At 39.9% G+C, this 25,323-nt stretch overlaps 1 protein-coding gene across 2 annotated transcripts in view; it reads right to left on the bottom strand.

Moving 5' to 3' along the window:
• AKAP10 (A-kinase anchoring protein 10) overlaps positions 1-25,323 on the bottom strand; it is a 59,971-nt gene that overhangs the window by 16,396 nt on the left and 18,252 nt on the right. The window contains exons 3-10 of one of the 2 annotated variants that reach the window (XM_044672992.1): positions 23,886-24,071; positions 21,563-22,111; positions 16,067-16,165; positions 14,091-14,175; positions 13,390-13,513; positions 11,850-11,986; positions 3,590-3,734; positions 135-308 (exon numbers count right to left, since the gene is read on the bottom strand). In XM_044672992.1, the coding sequence (XP_044528927.1) occupies positions 135-308; positions 3,590-3,734; positions 11,850-11,986; positions 13,390-13,513; positions 14,091-14,175; positions 16,067-16,165; positions 21,563-22,111; positions 23,886-24,071 (1,499 nt within the window). The remainder of the gene's footprint in view (positions 1-134; positions 309-3,589; positions 3,735-11,849; positions 11,987-13,389; positions 13,514-14,090; positions 14,176-16,066; positions 16,166-21,562; positions 22,112-23,885; positions 24,072-25,323) is intronic. The other variant, XM_044672993.1, reaches the window with a different exon arrangement.

Here is a 25,323-nt window from a genome sequence, read left to right as displayed (position 1 = left end):
ATTTCATTTCCCTGTTCACCTCTAACTCAAAAGTGATACAGGGTCTAAAGAGTTTATCAGCAGTCTTTGATCTAAAGGTTTGGGGTTTTAAAAATATATATAAGCTTTAGTTCCAGAAGATAATCAGTTTGTACCTGAGTAGAGCCATCAGAACTACTTGAATGAGACTCATGATCAGGAGGACCCCCAGAGCCAGCAATAGTCAGTGCAATATTTCCTCCTGGAAATTCATCTCCTCGTACTGAATGGATAAGGTCGTTCAAGTATTTATAATAAAGATTGCTGGACAGGAAACCAGGTAAAAAGACCTACAATAAAGCACAAGCATTCTTAGAGAATCCTAGAAAATCAGCTAACGGAAATAATAACTTTAGCAAAATTGCAAGATTACAAACTAAGTCCACATAAATGTCAGCATTTCTATATATCTCCAATAAAGCTTCACAGCAAGAGCCAGAAAGAGAAATTCCATTAAAATCACTATTGACAATATAAAATATTTGAGGATCTATCTGCCAAGACAAACACAGGAATTATATGAACAACTGCAAAACACTCTTCACATAATTAAAACTAGATCTAAACAATTGGAAAAACATTAATTGCTCATGGGTAGAATAAACTAATAAAATAAAAATGACAATCATACCTAAATTAATTTATGTATTCAATGCCATACCTACCAAACTACCAAAAAACTTATTTTTTTTTTTTTGGAATGAGAAAAAATTATAACAAAGTTCATCTGGAAAAACAAAAAATCAAGAATATGAAGGGAATTAATGGGGAAAAAAATGTGAAGAATGAGGGCCTAGCAGTATAGGGGAAAATGGAAGGATTATGGTTGGACTGGATATTTAAAGTTTGGTTACCAGGAATGGATTACCTGATTCCAAAATAAAAGACCCAAGTCAGGATGACTTTTATGCCAGTTTATTTACAATTAGGAAGGCTGAAGGTAGGGAAAATGAGAGAGAGAGAGAAACTCTGGCCTGGACTGGAAGCCCGAACCAGGTAGGGCTTCAGAGGCCCCAGCAGAGGGGCACAGAGGTGAATTAAACAAGGTTTCTAGCCACAAGGCCTTCTCTAAGAAGAGAGGCCTCTTGAGGCTAAGGCCTCCAAGAAACACCAAGGGAAAGAGTCAGGCTAACTTACCCATGTGACAATTCAAAGGGAAGCAGTCTGAGCTCTCACTCAAGCTCTTCCAACGCCAAGTTCAAAAGACAAAAAACCCACTTGCAGGAAGTTACCATTATATTTAAAAGATAGTAGTTTTCATCACTTCCTGCGTCCACCTCCAGTTTTATGTGGACAAATGGCAGCCTCAACACTGTTTTGGACTGTCCAGGGGGCCGTCACTTGTTTTTGATTTGTCACTTACATGTGAGTCACAGACCTCCTCCCCACTTATTCTATGTTGGGTGGGGTGACATTATTCCTAGTGGCTAAAGTCTAAAGAATGAATGAGAGTGAGCTAATTCCATTTACACACCAGATCTTAAACTGTACTATAAAGCAGCGGTCATCAAAACAACATGGTAGGGGGCAGCTGGGTAGCTCAGTGAATTGAGAGCCAGGCCTAGAGACGGGAGGTCCTGGGTTCAAATCTGACCTCAGACACTTCCCAGCTATGTGATTCTGGGCAAGTCACTTGACCCACATTGCCTAGCCCTTACCACTCTTCTGCCTTGGAGCCAATATACAGTATTGACTCCAAGACGGAAGGTGAGGGTTTTAAGGGAAAAAAAAAATCTAAGAGATAGAAGGGTGGGTCACCGGAACAGACTTGGGGTAAATGACCTCAGCAAGCTAGTGTTTGACAAACCCAAAGATCCCAGCTTTTGAGACAAGAACCCTCTATTTGACAAAAACTGCTGGGAAAATTAGAAAACAGTATGGGAAAAATTAGGTTTAGATTAACATCTCATACCCTATACCAAGATAAATTCAAAAAAGGTAAAAGACTTAAACATAAAGAGGGAAATTATAAGTAAATTAGATGAACATAGAAGAGTATAACTGTCAGATCTATGGGGAAGGGAAGAATTTAAGACCAAGCAAGAGATAGAGAACATTACAAGATGTAAAATGAATAATTTCGATTATATTAAATTAAAAAAATTTTGTACAAACAAAACCCAATTCTAAAAAATTAGAAGAGAAGCAACTAACTGGGAAAAAATTTTTATCACAAAATTCTCTGACAAAGGTCTAACTTATCAAATATATCAGGAACTAAGTCAAATTTACATGAAATCAAGCCATTCTCTAATTGACAAATGGTCAAGGATATGAACAGGCAGTTTTCAGATGAAGAAATCAAAACTATCAACAATAACATGAAAATGTGTTCTAAATCCCTCCTGATTAAAATGCAAATCAAAACAGCTCTGAGGTACCATCTCACACCTAGCAGATTGGCCAACATGACAGTAAAGGAAAATAATAAATGTTGGAGAGGATGTGGCAAAATCAGTACTCTACTGCATTGCTGGTGGAGTCGTGAAATGATCCAACCACTCTGCAAGGCAATTTGGAACTATGCCCAAAGGGCCTTTTGATCTAGCAATACCACTAGTAGGTTTATACCCCAAAGAGATAAAAAAATATATATCTGCACAAAAATAGTTAAAGCTACGCTTTTTGTTGTGGCAAAAAAATGGAAAATGAGGGGTTGTCCCTTGATTAGGGAATGGTTGAACAAATTGTGGTATATGATGGTGATGGAATACTATTGTGCTATAAGGAATGATGAACTGCTTGATTTTTATACAAACTGAAAAGACCTCCACAAACCGTTGTGGAGTGAGATGAGCAGAACCAGGAGAACATTGTACACAGAGACTGAAACATTGTAGGACAATGTTATAGATTTTGCTAACAGGAATACAATGATCCAGGACAATTCTGAGGGACTTATGAGAAAGAAAGCTATCCACATCCAGAGAAAGAACTGTGGGAGCAGAAACACAGAAGAAAAACAACTGCTTGATCACATGGTTCAATGGGGATATGACTGAAGATGTAGACTCTAAACAATTACTCTGGTGCAAATATTAATATAGAAATAGGTCTTGATCAATGACACATGTATGTAAAACCCAGTGGAACTGGCTCATTGGCTATGGGAGAGGGGTAAGAGGAGGGGAGAGAAAGAACATGAATCATGTAACCATGGGGAAAATACTCTAAATTAATTAAATAAATAAACTTAATTTTTTAAAAAAAGAAAGAATACCATCCACATTGCGAGAAAGAACTGTGGGAGTACAAATGCAGAAGAAAAATATATGACTTATTACTTGTTCACATGAGTTTGGGGTTTGTGTTTTAATAGATTACTCTATTATAAAAACAAATAATATGGAAATAAGTTTTGAGTGCTAATACAAGTATAACCCAGTGGAATTGCTTGTCAGCTGCAGGAGAAGAGAAGTAAAAGGGAAGGGGGAACACAAATCATGTAACCATGGAAAACTACTTTTAAAAAATAATTTTTTTTTTAAATATCACAAGCATTCTTTTTTTAATGAAGAAGCAGAAACAGAAGAGACTCAAGTCTGAGACCACTTCTGGGCTGCTTAGTTACCTTCTCCATAGTTGTCCAGGCCTGACGTAATGGAGTAGTGAAACAGTTCGGGAGGGGCCCTCCTTCCCTGCAGATATTGGATTCAATTTCTAATCTCACAAAGTCATCAAATCCAAGAGGATGTGTAGCTTGAAGGGAGAAGTATCTGTGGCATGAAAAAGAAAGCCAGGTCATGGTAGCACAAGTAAACTTGATTCCAAATAAGAACTGGCTAACTGGCTCATAGGTCAAAAACTGATCAGCAACAAGGTCATTTGTGTGGATAATGGTAATGATATGCCAGCTGCTGCTGCTGCTCTTCTTCCTCCCAGGTACCATTACCATCTGACTCCTTTTAGCTTTTTCAATGCAATGACCCAGGACAATTCTGAGGGACTTATGGAAAAGAACACCATCCACATTCAGAGGAAGAACTACAGGAGTGGAAACACAGAAGAAAAACAACTGCTTGAACACATGGGTTGAGGCGGACATGATTGGGGATGTAGACTCGAAACTACCACACCAATGCAACTATCAATAATACGGAAATAGGTCTTGATCAATGACACACGTTAAAACCAGTGCAAATTCTCGTTGGCTATGGGGGCTGGGGGAATGGAAGTGGTGAAGGGGAAAGTAAGAACATGAATCATGTAACCATGGAAAATTTTTCTAAAAAATAAAATTTAAAATGATTCCTTTTAGCTTTCAACAGGTCGAGATGCCCTGGTGGCATTAGGCCTGAGGTTAAGAAGATTCATCTTTGTTAGTTCAAATCTGGCCTCAGACATTTAAGACCAAGGACAAGTCAATAGTTCTAAGCCCTAATTTCCTAGCTGGAAATGTAAATGTTAAGTAAAACTGGGATAACAATATTTGCAAAAACGACATCCTCAGTTGTTGTGAGAAAAATGCTTTGTAGAACATAAAGCACCCCCTAAATAAGAGTTCTGTGTATCCTCATCATTGTAAGAGGGAAATTAAGGTATTATATACATATATATATATAAATATATATATAATTAAAGTGTGGCCAACAGGAATCAACAATTCAGGTTGATTCCGTAATTAAATCAGACCCAAGTCAGCATCGGGTTAAGGTAGTTTATTTACAATTAGGAAAGTAAAAGGTAGGGAAATAGAGAGAGGGAGAGGGAGAGGCTAGTCCAGGCCTGCAGAGGCCTGGACAGAGAGAAGGTTAAAAGGCTAAATAAATGAAGCTGCAAGCCTCAAGGCCTAGCAACCAGATAGGCTAGTGCCTACTTAAGGCAGAGTTTGGAAGCGGCCTAGGTAGGCCAAGGAAGTCAGCCTAACTTACCCACATGACAATACAGAGTGTAAGCGTTCTGTGGACTCACCCGACTACCTGCAGCACCAAGTTCCAAGCGGGAACTCCCTCAACAGGAAGTAACCAACATACTTATAGAGAAAGTGTCTCTCGTCACTTCCCTTGGGTCCACCTCTAATTCAAGAGGACAAATGGCAGCCTCTACACTGATTTGGACTGCCCAAAGGGCAATCCCTTGTTCTTGATTTGTTACTTATTGTCACGTGTGGGTAACTAATCTCCCCTCCCACTAAGGGAGGTGAGGATGACATCATTTCTATGCCTAGGTTAAGTAGAGTTTTTACTATGAATGGACTAGAGCTAATTCTATTTACACAATCCCCCCTGATGATCATTGGGTATTTAGAAAGAAATACCCAGATCAGCTCAAGATATATGGTTGAATCATGGGGTTGTATGAGTAAATTCAAAAGAAAAGAAAAAAAAAAGTATATATAAAATCAAATAGGAGAAACTTGAAACTTAGCATCACTGAGAGGCATGCAGCCCAAGTGGGAATGAGGACACATTCCTTGAGTTTCTCAGCTGAAGGTCCTGCTACAGTTTTGTTCCCTGCACAAACTTCTAGGGGGCAAAAAAGGACTGGATGAGGCAGTGTGGCTGGCCACCAACACTTTCAAACTGCCAGGCCTATGTCCCAGCAAAATACCCTGGCAAACTACGCTCAGTCCCTATTCTTGATCCTTTCCACAGAATCCTTCTAGAGCAGTGATGGCAAACCTTTTTAGAGACAGAGTGCCAGGCCCCTACCTCCACCCCAACTCCCAGGCAGAGTGCCATGCCAGCCTTCCTCCCCACACAGGGGAAAGAGGAAGCACTCCCATTGGGCTGCTGTGTGAAGGGGCAAGTGAATTGAGGAATGTCCTCAGCAAGTGTAGAGAGGAGAAGGGAAGTGGCCTGAGCTCTCTATTCCTCTCCAGCTCTGCTATCTGTGAGCCGCTTACCTTACCCTGTGTGTTTCCATTGGCTGCTGGGCAGAGAGGAAGAGGATTTGAGAAAGTGTCATCAGGCATGATGGAAAGGAGAGGGGAGCAGCTCTGCCTGAGTCCCTCTGCCTTTCTAGCAATGAACTGGGTAGGGGCACCATGGCCATGTGCCCACAGAGAGTGCTCTGTGTGCCATCTTTGGCACCCATGCCATAGGTTCACCATCACTGTTCTAGAGCCTTCTGGAGACTCCAAATGATTAATTTAAGCATCAATCTTCTATGGCAACTATGTTTCAGGGCCCCAGTTGTGCTGGTACCAGCACTTCCCCCACCAACAAAGGCCAAAATTTCTCCATCTTATCTCTTACCCAATAAACCACGAGGAACAATGGATAGTTTCTCAAAAAGGAAGTGATCTGATCTGTGTTGTTGGAAAGACAGTTGAGAAGTTGAGTTAAAAAGGAGAAAGATGATGAAGATAACTAGGGAGACAGAATCAACAAGTCTCAAATGATTGGATACAGGAAGGGCCCAAGAATCAAAACTCAACTTGAAGCTAAGAACCTAAGTGACTGGGAATACTGTGGTAACTTTAACAGAAACAGAAAGCTGTAAGGGGGGCAGGTTAGAGGAGAAAGAGAACTACTTGCACTTTGAATCTGGGGAGTAGAGATATTAATGCTATGTCCAAGAAGAGAGAGCTAATACATTAACTAGTTAGGCACAGTGCCTGGATTAAATGGTTCAGAAGACAGATTAGCAGTGCATTTACAAACCTAGAGAATCATCTACATGGAAATGATCATTGATGGGTAGCTAGGTGGCTCAGTGGATAGATAGCTAGGCCTGGAGTCAAGAGACCCTAGGTTCAAATCTGACAAGATATTTCCTAGCTGTATGATCCTGATCAAGTCACTTAACCCCCATTGCCTAGCCCTTACCACTCTTCTGTTGTTGCTAAGATAGAAAGAGTTAAAAAAAAAATGTCACTGAACTTGTTGAGATCCAAGAGACAGACTACTGAAGGAAGAGAGCGCAGGACAGTGTCCTGAGGTATTCAGAATATATGGATACATCAAAGAACTCTGAAAAGGGACAGCCAGGAGGTATAGGAGAACTGAGAAAAAAAAGCTGAAGAAGTCCCCAATATCCAATGCTTCAGAATTGTCAGACAAGAAAAGATCACTGGATCTGTCAAAGGAGAGCCCCCATAACCTGGAAGAGTTCAGATGGGAAAGTATGAATGAGGGGCAGGTTATGGCTGGGCAGTGAGAAAGTAATGGCAATGAATACTAGATAATCATCTTCTAGGAGTTCAACAGTAAAAGGGAAACAAATAGGTCAGAGTCAAGTGGAGGTTTTTAAAGGAAGAAAGTAGCCCTGAGCATGTTAGTCAAGTGGCAGGAAAAACAAGTAATCAGGAGAGATGATGAGAAAGTAGGACTGACTCATTAGAGAAAGTGCAGGAAAGAGGACCAAGGGAAGGGAGTAAGCTTTCCCAGGGAGAAGAGCTGTCTCCCTCTCAAACATGGGAGTAAAGGAAGCTAGGGAGAGGCATTAGATTTGATACAAAGGACACTTCGGAATTATCACAAATTCTGGAGCACAGAGAAGCAAAGTGGTATCTCGGAAAGACTAATCCTCCAGCCATATATAGAATATATCAAAGAAGAGAATAAAGGGAGACCATTTAGATGCTGGGCCCTAGAGCGTAGGTCAGAAATACAAAATGGTCACTGATTTATGAATATAAGATTTCTAAATATATGTTTAAATGTATAACAGTCAAGAGCTAAATTCTATATAGGAAAGCATCTCTAATCCTTTAGGAAGGAGCTAGAAAGCATCAGCCTCCTGCATCTACCCACCTGCCCCTGCTCGGTATGAGGTGAGCTTCTTGAGCCCCTCACAGAACACAACAGAAGTGACTTGAACCATTCAGTCACCCATCTCCCCAAAGAGAGCTTGCTCCAACTACTGGCATTTTGCTCAGACTCATTCCTCAACGGACTGCATATTCCTACTTCTACTTAATCCCTCTGTCCCTCATCCTCTTCCAATACCAGTGATTCTGAACCCCTGGCTGCCACAGTACAAACTCAATTTGTCATTATCCATTCCTTTATTTATATTCTCCTCAAATTTACCCTCCTTCCCCCATGCCAGAATGCCTTCTCCAATACTGAACATTGGTTCCAAAGCAGTAAGGGTTAGGCAATTAGAGTTAAGTGACTTGCCCAGGGTCATATAGCTAGGAAATGTCTGAGGCCAAATTTGAACCCTGGACCTCCCAATTCCAAGCCTGGTGCTCTAACTACTGCTACCTAGCTGCCTGACTCTGCCTTCATCTTAAAACTTTTCCTTTCTCACTCCCTTATCTTCTGAGACTCCCTGCCACATCTTTCCAGACTGACTACTTTTACAATACCTCAAGCTAGAATAGTCTGAGCTTCCTATTGTCCCTGCTAGACTCTCCTTCTACCACCATCACTCAGGAACTTCTCTTCCCTCATCAGAGTTCATTCAAACCAAATCTTATTACCAAACAAGATTCTATTAGTTGTTTTTTGCTTCTTCTTCCTTCAACTGAGTTCAGTGCTTGCCTCACAGACTTTCTCCACTGACTTCTGCTCTCATAGTGGGGGATGTTCCCTCAAATACAGTGACTTCCTGGTTTCTCACCTGACTTTATTTCCATAACCCACTTGCTCCTCAGCTAAACAAAGAGATGACTATACCTTAGCTCCTGTCATCACCCACAAATGTTCCATTTTGCTATTCATGAACTTCCAGATTTCTTTATCTGATCATAAGCTTTGTTTGTTCCATTTTGCCTGCTACCTTAAGACTCCTTTGTTCCTCATCCTCACTGTAACCTTGGATTCCTCTGCCCCTCAGGTTTTTCCAAGCCCATCTTCTCTAAACTGGGGACATTTCTATATCTTGGATCTCTTGGGGCATTGGGTCAGCTTTACAGGAGGAGCTCTTACCCCTGTCTTAGTAATCAATCATTGATTGATTGACAAACCCCAACACTTTTTATTCCTGCTATCTTTTGCCTTTACTCCTATTCACCTGCTGCTGAACAGAGCTTGAGAAAATCCCGTAACAGGGGGCAGCTGGGTAGCTCAGTGGATGGAGAGCCAGGCCTAGAGATGGGAAGTCCTAGGTTCAAATCTGGCCTCAGACACTTCCCAGCTGTGTGCCCCGGGCAAGACACTTCCCAGCTGTGTGCCCCAGGCAAGACACTTAACCCCCATGGCCTAGCCCTTACCACTTTTCTGCCTTAGAACCAATACACAGTACTGATTCCAAGATGGAAGGTAAGGGTTTTTAAAAAAAAAAAAAAAAAGAAAGAAAGAAAATCTCATAATGATGCTGGGTTCATTGCCCTTATGTTCTATAATCTCATCTGAACCCTCCCTGCAGCAAGGGCTATCCTTTTATGCCTCCCTAATTGAGTCATCATTCCACTTACTATAGCAGCTGAACATAACCCTCTCTAACCCTCCAGAAGCCTTACATGGTAATCTCCCCTCCCCATTCACTCAACTAAAGACATCACTCAGATACCTTCTCCCACTATCTCTTCCTTCACATTCATGTCTCATGTGGATCAGGTTTTTACCTTACTATGTATCTGCAGCACTTCACTCTGTGGTTGGTACACAGTAAGTGCATAACAAAGGCTTACTGACAAACGGAAAGAGGTAGCTACTCTCCTTGCTAAGGCAAAGGCCTACCTGCACCCTTGATCAGTTAAACATCCATCTCTATTTACCCCTATCTCTCCTCTTTCTTGTGACTAACTTCCTTGAGAAAACTGTCTGCAATAGGTGCCTCCCCTCAGCTGCCTTCTCATTCTCTTTAATTCTTTGCAGCTTGGCTTTCAACCTCATCATTCAACTGACACTGCTTTCTCCAAAGCCACCCAATCTACTGGCCTTGTCTCAGTTGTCATCCTTCTTGACCTCTCCTCAACCTCTGATATTAACCCTCTTCTCCTGGATACCTTCTCCTTTCCACATTCTGGTGACATTGCTCTCTGCTGACTCTACTAATCTCCTACTCCCCAAGACTCCACTTTGGGGCCCTCTTTCTCTCTGAACTGTCTTGTTTGAGGATCCCTTCCGCTCCTTTGGTGCTATCTATAAAATGGTTCCCAGATGTATAGCTCCAGCCCTGACCTCTCTCCCAAATGCCAGTGCTGTTTGCATCACCAATTGCTTCTTAGACACATCAAACTGGATGTCCAGACATCCTGAACTCATCCCTACCCTCTTCCCAACTCTCCTATTATTATCAAAGTTACCACCGTTTCCAAGTCATTCTGGCTCACAATAAGTTTTCGCTCTCGACTTCTCATTCAAATTCACCTTAAATTGGCATTCTGTTGTCAAGTTTTATCAAGTTTTATTCTTTCTCCCTTTGTGGTATCTCTCATCGACATTCCCTTCTCTCCCATGACACAGCACAGCAATCACCCTAGTGCAGATCCTCATCATCTCATGCTTAGACTATTGTAATAGCCTGGTAGTGTACCCTTCAACCTCAAGTCTCTCTCTCCACTACAATCCAAATTCCACTAAGCTGCTGAAGTGATTTTTCCTAAAGTGTTGGTCTAATCATATCACCTCACTATTTAATAACTCCAATGGCTCCCTAAAACCTTCATGATTAAATATAAAATCCTTTGTTTTACCTCTCCCCACCCCCTTTAAATATAAACCCTACCTTCTGTCTTAGAATTGACACTAAGTATCAGTTCTAAGGCAGAAGAGGATTAAGGGCTAGACAACTGGGGCTGGGTGACTTGTCCAGGATCATATAAGAACTGTCTGAGGCCAGATTTGAACCTAGGCTCTCCCATCTCCAGGCCTGGTTCTCTATTCACTGAGCCTGTCCCTTTTGTTTGGCTTTTAAAGCATTCTGAAACTTGGGTCCTTCCTGTCTCCTTTCCAGTCTCCATGTAATTGACTTTTCCTCCATATACTCTATGAGCCAGGGAGGCTAACCTCCATGTGGTACCTCACACAAGGCACCTGATCTCTCAACTCCTTGCCTTTTTACTGGCTGTTCCCCTATACCTGGAATTCTCTGGTTCCTTGTCTCCCTGGCTTCTTTTAAGTCTCAATTCATACCTTCCCTTTAGCAAGAGGCCTTTCTTGGTCCTCTTTGAAGTAGTGCTTTCCTTCTGAGACCTTTTCCATTTATAATGAGCAACTCTTATGGGTATGTTCTCTCCCCATCAGAATGTGAGCATCTGGAGAGCAGGAAAAATGCTTTTCCCTTCCTTGTATTCTCAGAATTTAGTAGTGTCTGACACATAGGAAGCATAAAAATACTTGTTTGCTGACTGACCTTTTAAAAAGTGATACCAATGGGAAAATAGGACATCTTACTGCATGTTTGCCAAGGAAGGAAAACATTTGGATTCAGCAGGGACCCAAAGCCTCCAGTGCTGCGAAAGCTACTGTCTGGTTTAGTGAGACAGCAATTAAGGGGGAAAAAATCTGCTTCTTGCTCCTGCAGATAATTCAGAGAAATTATATGCCTGATGACTGCTAGAACAAGTGAATCAATCATGCTCTAATTTATCAATTCAGTGACTGCAAATATCTGTACTTGCAGCATTTCTGCCTGAGGTCTCCAGATTTCCAAAAGGTTCCAATTGACCAGATGCTAGTACTCTAAAGAGTGTTGCCACAAGGTGGCGCTATAGCCATAAAATTTATTACAAAGCTGGGAAAAAAAAATCTCAGAAAACTAGATGACTTTGCTGATGATAAAGGCAAAACTACTCCCATATTCTGTGGAGTTGGGCACAATCTGAACACTCCCTTACTTAAAGCTTTCAACTCTCTCCTCAAAACTTTTTCTGTGGGAACAAACCTTCACATTTTGAACAGACACCAATGGAAAACAGGATTTGCTAGAAGTCAACTTTTCTGAATGCATCTACCCATAAGATCAGTGCTGAATTGTGAAACAACCCAACTCACTTGTCATATAAGATCATGGCATCATTCTGTGCTTCCTGACCATCATACTGGCCTTTTTTGGCAGCCAGTTGGGACTGGAAATTATCAGCTGCCAACCAAAACTGTAAGATATTCACTGCATCTTCCTTTTCCATGTACTAAAAAAAACAAAACACACACAATAAAGAACATTAGGGGAGGAAAGGCCTCTTTTTCCACAGCTAGCCCACCCCTTAAAGACATTCATTATATCACCCGAACTTGCAGTCAACAAGCAGGATACAATCAGTGCAGTTATAGCCAGACAGCATCTCAGATCGAAAATGACCATATTCCCACTTACCAAGGATCTACACTCATCACACCAGGAGTGGGAATAAACCTGCTTGCTGGTTCTACTTTAGTTCCATGAACAAAATTAAATATTCCAAATTTTCGTTAGAAAACACATCGATAGGAAGAACCGTTTACACACGATCATCATTTTCATTATTATGTCAGTCTGAATAAACACTCATGGTTTCAACTTGCAGCAGGTGAAATAATAAAGAAAACAGCCAAGTAGCCCAGTGCCATAGACCGCCACTCTGCCAATGCAGCAAAGGCAGAACCAGAGTTTGGGCTTTTAAAGCTGCTGCTTTGGGAGGTGCACTATCTTGGTTTGCAACATTTGTTAGACGTGGATGACTGAAATATGTCCTTTGCTAAAAAGCCAGCTGAGAGCTCCTACAGCAAATATGCCCCAACAATGCTCACATACTCACTGCTTCTAGCCAATGCTTCCCAGAGCAACTACAATGGTGCAATATGCTAAAATGAAAAGAATGGCAGCATGAAAGGCATTTCCTAACAATTCTCCTCTATTGTTTTTATGAGACCTAGCTAGGATAAAGCATGTTTACAAGGCATCTCTAAAACAAGGAGCCTCACCACAACCAGAACCAAGGGGTTTCTTCATTTTACTGATGGGGAAGGAGCCTTGGCCACGCCCAGGGGTTGCCCAACTCCTAAGCAGAAATTGGGACTCTGCCTCCAAACAAGTTTCAATACAATAAGGGTTCTATGAGGGGGCAGCTGGGTAGCTCAGTGGATTGAGAGCCAGGCATAGAGATGGAAAGTCCCAGGTTCAAATTTGGACTCAGATACTTTAGGTGTGACTCTGGGCAAGTCACTTAACCACCATTGCCTAGCCCTGACCACTCTTCTGCCTTGGAACCAATACATAATATTGATTCTAAGACAGAAGGTAAGGGTTTTTAAAAATAAAATAAAATAAAATAAAATAAGGATCTATATGAAGAAATTGAAAATTTGGTTCAAACCATCTCCCAACAGTTCAGTGCTATAATCAGTATTTTAATTAAGTTATTTTACATTTAACTTTGGTTTCTCCCTCATTTAACCACTTAACTATTTGTACCATTAAGCAGAATATTAATCTGGAAGAGAAAATATTTCCATTTAAATGATTCTACTACCCTTCATATTAATATTTGATTTAATATTTATAGATTTAGGGGCTTAAATACTATTATAGGGTGGAAGGAAATGCAGACTTTACCTCTGAGAAATAAAACAGGGCTGATTCACAGAAGAGAATATCAGCCAGGTAAACAGTTCCACTGGTCAGCACTTCAATCTGGTATTTACAGAAATGGTGACTTCGCAAAAACTCACTAAAGTGCCTGTACACAGACAAAATGAGGAAAATCTGAAGAAACCACAACTAAGTACAGTTTAATCAGGAATAGCCCACACTCTCCCCATTACTGGTTATTACAGGTACAGGCTGTGTTTGTCTAAGAACTTCAACTCTGAAGACAAATTTCCTTAAAATTGTGTGTTTTTTTAAATAAGGTTCATACTAAATAGCAGATTAAATAAGCAGAGGTCAAACAATGGAGAGCCAGGGAATTAATTCTTAGCCTTTTATTATTTAATGAAGATTATTCTTTTCACGCAATCACTTGTGCCTTTAGAAGTGAAAATTACATTCTAAACTCAGGACAAAGAAATTTAAGCAAACTATCTGTAAGTAAAAAATGAACATAAAAATTGCTATTTAATAAACATTTGTGTTTCTCTTTTAAAGGAATCAAAACCGAGAGTCATTCTTGAGCTATGTATAATATATATAAAATTGTTTTCCTTTTTTTTGCCATAGCATTGTCTATTGTCCAACACAGCACTGAGCAACAATTCGTAATGTAAAACCAAAGCCCTAAATATCCAAAAAAGTGGAAAATCTCAAGGTCAACTTACTCTTGTTCCATTGCGTTAAATACTATGGACTGTGCCATAATAAAGCAATTGGGATCCACCTGTCCATCCTCTCCACAAATCTTTGCTGTAAAAGAAATAGTAAATAGTTGGAACTTTGGGAAAGCTATCCTGAAGCATTTAATAAATGTTTAGTGATTGAATGATTACATTTAGTCATCTCAAATTAAATCATGAAACTGAGAGATAAATGAGATGGCTTCATTTGTAAAGACCCTTTTCCCGATACCACATTGCTTCTATAAACTCTCTTGATATAAGCCAACAGCTGACAGGATGACTAGTAAATTCTAATTTTTTCCCAGTTATGACAATGTTTGGTGGGGCCTGAGGTACAAGACGTTGCTCTCTGGGTGCGAGCTAATGTCTTTGAGGCAAGAGAGGCAGCCCCTAGCCCTACCCTGCAGAGTTTACTTAGTTTTAAGAGACATCAATCACAAAAGGCTCAGGCTCCTAGCTTTTGAAGCAAACATAAACTTTTCCTATTTTAGCAGCTAGCCTGAATATTCTAAGAACTCGGGTACTGACTTGAACAAAGAGAGTGAAAACCTCAGATAGCAAATTCTTTGAGGAAGAAAGTTTATAATATCCAAAATTACAGTTTTTTAAAAAGAGAGCTGTTCAACAAAGGAAACATAAGACCTAATGTAATATCTAAACACAGAGGGAAAATGCTGGAGTGGATTGAAGCACATTATAAGTTTAATACAAAGATTTTAATTAACACATTTATAATAATATAGTACTTATTAGTATCAATGTTTTATTCAGGTGCTTTGTAGTACCCAGGGTGAATACTTAGGGGTATACTTTCCAATGACTCTCGCATCCTTTTGTACATTTTGTACAGTTAAAATCTGGTCAAAATGAAGATGGAGGAGAGCCTTGAGGAGATATGTATGAATAAGGAAAGGGAGAAATCCTGACTTGATTCACCACACCGTGGGATGACTCTGGGAAGTACCTTGCTCCCCTCAAATTGCTGAAGCTTTTCCCTGCTCTATTGGGAAATACCCAGTAGCACCTACTCCCAGCCCCATCCAGGGACCAGAAGGTTCAAGGGATTTGAGAGTTCCTAGTAGTAATACAGCACATGCTAGCAGGATTTGGTGGGGGCAATCTGGAAACCTGTATTTCACTGCTAATATTATTTCTATTGGAAAATGCCTTTGTGGTTCTAAATGACTTAAGAATAACTCTTCAGAGCACAACTCTTCCCCTAAAGTTGGAGACACTCTATCCACAGCTTTACCAAAAGTGCCATTTTCGGGGGCAGCTGGGTAGCTCAGTGGAGTGAGAGTCAGGCCTAGAGACAGGAGGTCCTAGGTTCAAACCCGGCCTCAGCCACTTCCCAGCTGTGTGACCCTGGGCAAGTCACTTGACCCCCATTGCCCACCCTTACCAATCTCCCACCTATGAGACAATACACCAAAGTACAAGGGTTTAAAAAAAAAAAAAAAAACAACAACAACAACAACAAAAGTGCCATTTTCCTGGTGACTGTGGTGTGGACATCTAAGAGCATCACCAAATCTAAGGGAAGGCTTGCTGCTCCTCTCCAGGCCACTCAAACCTGCAGGTCAGCTTGAGCAAGTGGCTTGGGAGAAGACTATGACTGACCCTGTGAGCTACAGAGAGAACACACGGATCCGGATTACAAGTTTAAAGCTTTTTCCATTAAACCCCGATGCCTCCTACACAGCCTTTAGAGAGTTACTTCTCAAAGTAACAATACTTGGGATCATCACAGCTCAGAACATAAGGAGAGAGAATCTTTCTGATACAGTTTAAGAAAACTGGCTCCAATACATGCAACCAATATTTTGTCAAATGAGGTAAACTAACACGTAAGGGAGCATTCTGAACAAACCAAGGGAGATGATTCATTAATAGATTCCTTTGGATTTGGAGAGTAAAAATCAATATTATGTAGATTTGGAACAATGAAAAGGGCTTACCTACTATGTCATTTCTCATCCCCTCTGTTATAGGTATTGGTTTAGCAGCATCTGGAGATATATATTTGGTAAAAGTATTCACTGCATCCCGTTCTATGCCTGAGGGAAAATAAACAAGAGGACAGCTTTAGAAATAAAAAAAGCTAGGGAAGCTAGATGGCTCAGTGAAGAGAAAACCAGGCCTAAAGACTGGAAGTCCAGGGTTCAAATGTGTGTCCATGGGCAAGTCACTGTTAATCCCCCTTGCTCAGCCCTTACTGCTCTTCTGCCTTGGAACTGATACTTTTATCAATTCTACAGGTTTAAAAAAAAAAAAAAAAAAAGAAGAAGCTTACTGCATAAGCACTAGCTGGATTTTAGTTACTCCTGACCTTCTACACAATCCCTTCCATGACTACATTGCTCTTTCTATATCTAGGTGATGACCATCTTTTTCATGTAAGCCTCATCTACTATATTTGCAACATATCCCATGCCAGTTGTACTAAGGCTCATCAATACCTAAGCACTTGCTATATTCAAAAGCAAATTGGGGGGGGGGGGGGGGGGGGCAGCTAGGTAGCTCAGTGGATTGAGAGCCAGGCCTAGAGACGGGAGGTCCCAGGTTCAAATCTGACCTCAGACACTTCCCAGATGTGTGACCCTGGGCAAGTCACTTGACCCCCATTGCCCACCCTTACCACTCTTCCACCTATGAGCCAATGCACAGAAGTTAAGGGTTTAAAAAAAAAAAGAAAAAAAAAAAAGCAAATGGGGGGCAGCTGGGTANTAGGTTCAAATCTGACCTCAGGCACTTCCCAGATGTGTGACCCTGGGCAAGTCACTTGACCCCCATTGCCCACCCTTACCACTCTTCCACCTATGAGCCAATGCACAGAAGTTAAGGGTTTAAAAAAAAAAAGAAAAAAAAAAAAGCAAATGGGGGGCAGCTGGGTAGCTCAGTGGATTGAGAGCCAGGCCTAGAGAGGAGAGGTCCTAGGTTCCAATCTGACCTCAGACACTTCTCAGCTGTGTGACCCTGGGCAAGTCACTCAACGCCCCCCCCCCACTGCTTTCCCTTACCACTCTTCTGCCTTGGAGCCAATACTGTGCTCCAATACTTACGGAAGGTAAGGGTTTAAAAAAAAAAAAAAAGCAAATGCAAATAAAAAAATTTTTTTTAAGTTCATAAAACTTTGCTGAAGGGGAGGAGAGAGCAAGGTCTGTATCCTATCACTTGAGATCATCTACTGGCTTTTGGGTTCACCTGCTAAATCAGTTCTGGAAATCATCCTTGTTCACCACAAGTGCTGACAAAAACTGCAGCCAGAGCTCAAAGCAACTAAAAACTCAGCCCCCAGGAACAAAAGCAGAGAAGCCCATTCTCATTCACAGGAACATTTCTGTGACAAAGCTCAGTGGGTAGAGTATGAATGGATTGCCCAATGACTTCCCAAAGATACAAAAGGGAACTTGTGGCAAATGTCATTCTAGGTAGCCTTGGACACAGGAATTCAAAGGAAACACTTTTTTGCTTATTCTTCACCAACTAAATGCTGACAATAGAGAAAAATCTATTTGAAGTAATAACAGGAACCAGTGTGGCTAATCATTATGATACTTGAGGTTAGCAGCAGTCTTCGGGAACAGAGGCTGCCAAAGGCCGAGAAGAGCTGGGTTATAATTTTTAAATAGCACTTTTCAGTGGCACAGGCATCTTTATCTGATGACTTAAGAATTTAGTAAAGGGACACTGATAATGCCCTTTTATTACCATATTACAAATGAGAGATTCAAGTCAAAAGATACTTTGGTCAAATTCCTAAAAGAAGAAAAAGAATATGGAAGAAATTGCTTATACATTTTTTTAAACTTTTAACTAAAACCCTGCCTTTGGGGAAGCTGGTGAAAAGAGAAGTTCACTGTAAGCATCTGAGGATGTTCAAGTGGGTTGAGCTCTTGCATTTTAACTTTCAGATCCCCTTCCTTCCACTTCAAAAACAAATCTCAATGCAAAAAAAAAAAAAAAAAATTGTGTGTTCCTATAGAATTGCCCAGAAGTTTTCATTTAATTTAGTTCAAATATAAAATTATTCCATTAAAATGAACACAAAAGCGGTATGTTAACCTGAAGCCTTTCTTTTCCATTCTTCATACTTCAGAATGTGCACCTTATTAAAAACCCCTCAAATCTTATGAAATCGAGTTGTCTCAAGTAACCAGGATGACATCTTATAGATATATCTTAGATTGTTTCTTTCAGAGAAGCACTAAGGAATCTTGAATTCCAATTGGAATATCAAAGCAAAAACAATGGAAAAGATCCACTTAGAGTATCATGTTATATAGAAGCAGTGCAGCTTATTGGATGTAGTTGGCCTCAAAATAAGAACTGGATTCAAGTCTCACCTCTTAAACATACCCACTAGCTATGTGACCTTGGGCAACTCAGTACTCTAGGCCAGAGGTTTCAAACTTACTGACCTCAGGTTGTAAGCTCATTAGACAAATCCAGATTAAAATATGATTGGAAATTTAAAAAAAAAAACACACAGATCGTGTTTATTGGTTTTCTAGGTCAATATTAGGCCTACAGGAGTTTCTTCCAATTTTGAGTTTGATATCATTGTCCCAGGTAACTCTGTGGGGCAGAGATCTCTATAATGATGGAAGGAATTTCCTCACCTGGAAGTTTTCCATATCCCTATCATATCATAGCTTACATTTTCTTTATTTGAAGTTAGCAATGTCTTTATTTTATATCATTTAAATATTCCTTTTTAGCACTGATAGTTGATGAAAAGATCCTTAAACACAAGCCTGGTTTCCTCAATAAGCAAACTTCAGAGTTATTAATATATATAAGAGGTTTTTTTAAAAAAGGTTTGAAACAGGAGACATCTAGCTAAAGAGTAGATTTTGTTTCAGGAGAAACATGGTCAGAAGAAGTTGGATTTGCTTCTCTGAGAAGAACGGCAGGAAGGCTGTATGCTAGTCAAAAAACTGGATTAAATACTGGCTATAAGACTTACTAGCTAAAAAAAAAAAAAAAAAAAAAAAAAAAAGACTTACTAGCTATAGCTACATAATACCGAGCAAATCACTTGAGCTTCAGTTTTCTTAGCTGTAAAATATGGAAAATAATAATTATACTAATTCACAGGGTTGTTGTGAGGGAAGTTGGCTAGAAAATGCTATATAAATGTGAGCTACTATTATTATTTATTCCAGTCATTTCTTACTACAGACATACTCCACTTTATTGTACTTTGTAGATTTTGAGTGTTACAAATTGAAGGTTTGAGCCAAACCTGTATTAAAAAGTCTACTGGGCACCATTTTTTCCAACAGTATGTGTCTTATGTCTGTGCCACATTTTGGCAATTCTCAAAATATTTCCAAGTTTTTCATTATTACCATATCTGTTCTGGTGATCTGTGATCAGAGATCTTGATGTTACTATTGTGACTGTTTTGGGACACTTCAAACCATGCCCATATAAGACTGTGAACTTAATGTGTGTGTTCCAAGAGCTCTACCAACCAGTAGTCCCTATCTCTTTCTTCTAAGGTCTCCCTATTCCCTGTGACCCAACAATACTGAAATTAAGCCAATTAATAATCCTACAAGGTCCTAAATGTTCAAGTAAAAGTATGTGGCAAATCTCATTGTTGTCTTATTTAAAGAAAATGCCCCAGCCACCTTATCAGTAACCACCATCTTGATCAGTCAGCAGCCTTAACATTGAAGTAAAACACTCCACCATCAAAAAAATTACAACTCGCTGAAGGCTCCGGTTTTTTAGTAAAGTATTTTTCAAATTAAGGTATATACATGATTAATTTTTTTATTAGACATTGTACTATTACACACTTGACAGACCACAGTATAAACATAACTTTTATATGCATTAGGAAACCAAAAAGTTCATGTGAATTGGTTTACTGTAATAGTCACTTTATTGCAGTGTCTAGAACTGCCCTTGCCCTCCCAATGTCTCCGAAGGTGTGCTGGTACTCTTAATATGCTGATACCTTTCTTGTTGGAGGTATGGTGAGGACATATCTTATCTCTATCTTGGTGGAGCAGTGGATAGAGCAGCAGGCCTGAAGATGGGGAGACTCATCTCCCTGAGTTCAAATCTGGCCTCAATACTTCCTAGCTGTTTGACCCTGGGCAAGTCATTTTGCCTTGTTTGCCTCAGTTTCCTTTTCTGTAAAATAAGCTGGAGAAGGAAAGGTTAACCACTCCAGCATGTTTGCCAAGAAAACCCAATCAGGGTTCTGAGGAGTTGGGCAAGACTGAAAGGACAGAACAACCACCTCTTCTTTCTCGATGAAGAATGCCTGCCCTCCTCTTTAGTGGAAGAAATATCATCATTTCTATTCTTCCATGCAGCCCACCACTCAGAAATAGCTGACAATTGAGTAGTACCTTCAAGTTCATAAAACACTTACTAAACAGCATCCCAGGAGACCCTCCCAAACTAGCAAGGTACATCCTACAGTATCACGAGAGCTCTCTCATACATGAGATGGAAGCTCAGAGTCCCACACCTTTTCCCAAGTTGCCCCATGAGTGTTAGAGGGGGATTTTAGTCTGGGTCTCTCCTGATTTTTTTCTAACTACATTACTCTCTCCTGAAGCTAAATGCTCTGTCCCTGAGTTACATACAAAATTAATTATCAATGAAGTAAGCTAAAAGAAAATTAACTTTAGGCAATTCTTGCTCTGCTCCACTATTTCTACCTGCTTTAAGCTGGCTGTTCATGCAATAGGAGTTAACAATTCTTTTTTGAAGGAAGTTGTAGAAAAGGAATCCTGTCACTATGAGCTCTCTCCATCATGCTTCTCTAACCAGACAATCATATGCCTTTTCCTAATTTAAAATCCTAACTGGTACTGCTTTTAACCACTCAGTAAAACCCCAAACTGCTGTTACCTCATTCTATTAAAGCACTAGGCAAAGCACAGAGACTTCCCATCCTTCATCATGAAAGGAGAAAAGATAATTGGGGGAAAGAAGGGAGGTAGATGAAGTATACTAGAAAGAACAGTGGATGTGAAGTCAGAAGACCTAGGTTCAAGCCTCAGTCTTTGCACATAACTAGAACGTGACCTTAGTCAAGCCACAGCTTCTTTGAGTCTTAGTCTCCTCCTCCACAAAAGAGAAATGATCACTTGCATTGCTGTGATGAAAGTTGCTGTGAAGGTTAAATAAGATCATGTATAGAAAATGTGTCAAATATATAAATTTATGCAGCTATTATTTTTTAATCATCAAAGTAAAAAAAAATTACATTTCTTTAACTACAGGCTTTCATTTTTGGGTTGCTCTGTGAATCCTGTTTCTCCCCATCCCCTTCAAAAAGATTGGAAGCAGTATTAGGTATGGTTTAAGATGAGGAAGATAATCAATCATTCCAGGTCTCTTCTTCCCCTACCCAAGTTTTGTTTAGGATAAAATTTTTACAAAGAAAGGAAAAAAAAAAACCCAACACCATATTACCTACTTACTTCTCATTAGTTTTCCTGATAATTCCTTTAGTGTGGAAGAAGGACTATTTCTATTTGATATTGTAAGTCTGGAAGAGTCTTGATGTTCCATAGAAACTTGAGTCCCTTCCTTGGACATGTCAAGATGGAGAGAAGGGGCATTATCTCTATCCTGGGAAGGCAGCAAGTGATTCTGAGCATTGCTAGTTCTGTTATTCATCTCTGTTCCTTTTGACTTGGTCATGAAGAACTGGACTGTAGAAGTCTCCAACCTCTGGTCAAGAAACTCAGATGGAAAAGATACTGTAGTTTCATGCCTTTTAGATGGAGAGAGTGGCTCTGCCAATGAGCTCTGTTTAACGGTATTCAGACTGTGTGCTCTTATGCGGGACCAGGTTGTAGAACGAAAACTTTCAGCCTCTAACCAGAATTTAACCAAATGTTCCATTCTCCGAAGTTCCATAAACTGAATAAAATAAGGAAGGGCAATACTGTCCTGCAGGACTTGTTCAAGAGTCTTCGAAAGACTTGATTTGGTCTCTTGAGTCTGATAGTCCAAACAAGATCTGCCTAAAAGACAAAGAGTAGCAAAGGGATTAGCAAAGGGGAAAAACAGCATTTAAGATAAGAGACCAGGCACCTTTAATAACAGAAGCACTGGCTATCTCCAATAAAATTTACTCTCAACTCAAATAGCTAGAGAAGTAATACATGTATTCATTTTCGGTAAAATAAAAAAAAGATGGGAACATCACAGAAAATAGGTGTGTTTTTTTTTTTTTTTAGTCAGAGAGGAAAGAAAAGAGTTGTTTCATAAGTGCATTAAATATTTTTCATACAAGTAGTTCCTTGTTAGCTAGTAATCCTCCTTACTCTTCCACTCAAAACTGAGATTTTATAATATATAAGAGAAAAAACCTTAATATTAGTTAAACAGATTATATCTAAATTTCCAATTCAGTCAATTCTCAAACACCAAAGGTTTATTGGCCTTTCCATTTACTCAGGGATCGGAGGTAACATTCAAATGTTCAGCCCACTTCTCTCCTTTGTGGCCATCAGCACTATTAGGTGTACATGTACTATAATGAAATATAAGTAGAGTATAAAGGAGTAACTGAAGAACTCTCCAGTCCCCATGAGTTGCTCCCCAAACAAATGAAGATAGAACAGGGCAGTAAGTGGTGAACTTTGAAGTGCCAAATAGAGCCACATAGAAATAAATGAAAGTTCACAACAGCTTTCTACAAGGTGACCTTTGAGAAATGGTCATATTAGGGAAGATCCTGAAGAAGAGAATAACAAAACAGACCTCCTCCCTCATTACCAACAAGTGCAGGGATACTAAAAAAGACAATAGCACATTTGTTAGATATTTTTCCTTAATTTTTTTTGTCACAAGGAAGGTTCAATCAGGAATTGGGGGTGTAGAGAAAACAACTATGATTTGAATATAAAATATTTTTAAAACCACAATCCAAAGTCAAATAGTTTTGGGGTTATCAGCATTGCCTCCATTAGTAAAGAGTCTGTCTTAGGGACATTTCTCATCTCCCAAAGTTGCCAAAAGTGAGCCTTGCAGAAAGTATCTATTCTTATCATACTAGATCACTAAATCTCAAGTTTATCCTAATACTCTCTCAAAAACTGGATGTTGCATCCTAACAAACTAAGCTCTTGGAGAATTAATTCTGTATTATGTAAAAGTAATGGGGTTCTATTTGGAAGGATTGAGCCTCAATATATGTATCAATATACCGTTTGACAAACTTCCTGTGGACATGTGGGGGACCTTGGAACTACATTTCCCGTGGTCCAACGGGTTTCCTGTTTTAGATGACGTCTTCAAGGTGAGGGACAGCTTTAAATATTGGGAAGTGGTTTTGAACTTCCTCTTTAGTCACCTGGGCGCTCGAAGATAAGAAAGGTAAAATGGCTGAGGCGATGTTGGAATAGGTTTCTTACAGGCGCGTGGTTGATTTATTCTATCAGCAATGGCTTTTATTAAAATACTATTCTCCCTTTTAATCTCGGCCTTCATCATTTTTAATAATAACAATTCTATCTGCTAGACTTCACCCGACTATAGCAAGTCTATGATTCATTCTTCTTATTTAAAACAGATGGTCACAAACACTTGCCTGCTCATTAGGGACCTGAAAGACTAGAAGGGCTGCATTTTTTCTTTTAACTCAGCTGACATCTTGTTAATGTCATCTCTGACACAGAATCAGCACACTGTCTCACCTATCACATCTGCAGATGCTACTTTGGAACAAATAAATTTCCAATTATTTCCCCAATTGCCTGAAGCATCACAGCACTCACAAAAGAAGTCACTTACCAAGGTCACCAAAATGAGCAGCTTCCATGTGACTGGGCTGTTTCTTAAGAGCAGCTGTCCTGCTACTTGAAAAAGAGTCCATGTTGGCAGAAATGGCATTGATTGCCACATGGCTTGGTCCGGCAGCCTCCAGTAAGGCATGATTTCTAGGGCTCTTCTGTGGGGAATGTACTGGTACTGCTGCTGCTGTAATTAAAAAAAAAAAAAAGTTTACCAGAAAACCCTGGATTTGATCATCTAGAAACCTAACACCTCTCCTAAGAGAGGAGAGTGATTTTGTCCTTTAATAAAAAAAAGTATATAACTTTCTTACCAGATAAAACTACATTTACATTAGGAATCACATTTTGAACACTGGCTTCTAAAGTTGTGGCACATTTTAAGGATGAAAGGCAACGCAGAGTTGGCATGAATTAGAAAGACCGGGGTTTAAGCTGAATACTGGTTTAAGACCCATACTGGTTGTATGAGCCTGGGCAAGGGTCTCTCCTTAACCTCTCCAGGCTTCAGGAAACTCAAACTTTTAGGGTGCAAAAGACAGTATCAATCAGCACTGGCAGAGGGAGTTTCCTCACCTGGGAGATCTCTATCCATCATGTCTCAAAAAGTGTAGTCTAGAGAACTCAAAGGACTCTTTCAAAGGATCTTCCAAGTCAAAACTATATTGATAATAATGCCAAGAAGTTTTAGTTTCAAATGTAAAAAGTATCAATAGATATAACCCACATAAAAAAAAAAAAAGATCATTAAAGGGTCTCAGGAAAGCAGCTAGATGGACCATTGGATAGATCACCAGGCCTGGAGTCAGGAGAACCTGGGTTCAAATTTCGCCTCAGACATTTCCTAGTTATGTGACTTTGGGCAAGTCACTTAACCAGCCTTTACCACTCTTCTGTTTTATTGATATCAAGACAGAAGGTAAGGGTTTAGAAAAAAAAAAGCGGGAGTGAGGGTAGGGGTGAGGGAGTTCCCGGGACCAAAATCCATCCCTATGTCCTAAGAACATCAGTTCTTGTTGTTGTAATACTACTTTGACCCTGTTCATAAGTTAATGAATTTGAACTAGGGCTTAAATAACATGTACACTTATATTCCTCACCCCAACAGCCAGTAAACACATCCCAAAGACCAGCAGGTTGAATTTTAGTGTTGTTTACATTCCTGGTATAGCTAATCCCTATGAGTAACTAAATTACTAGTCCACAACTGCTTGCCAATAATGAGAGAAACTTATCAGTTAGTTGACACCAAAAAATGGGGCAAAATCATACAGGGTGTGTCCAGACATTCTGTGTATTGGTCACAGCTAATTTTCTAGGTGCCAAAGTTAATAAATTCACTTTTTCCCTTGAATCTAAGCAAATGAGAACTAAAGAAGTCTTAAAAAATCTTCTTAAGATTCAGTGATATCTATGCTGTTGTTTGTCCTTTATTTTCA

This window comes from Gracilinanus agilis, chromosome 4 (assembly GCF_016433145.1).
Source record: "Gracilinanus agilis isolate LMUSP501 chromosome 4, AgileGrace, whole genome shotgun sequence".
Classification (NCBI taxonomy): Eukaryota; Metazoa; Chordata; class Mammalia; order Didelphimorphia; family Didelphidae; genus Gracilinanus; species Gracilinanus agilis.
This window is presented reverse-complemented; position numbering and strand designations above follow the sequence as displayed.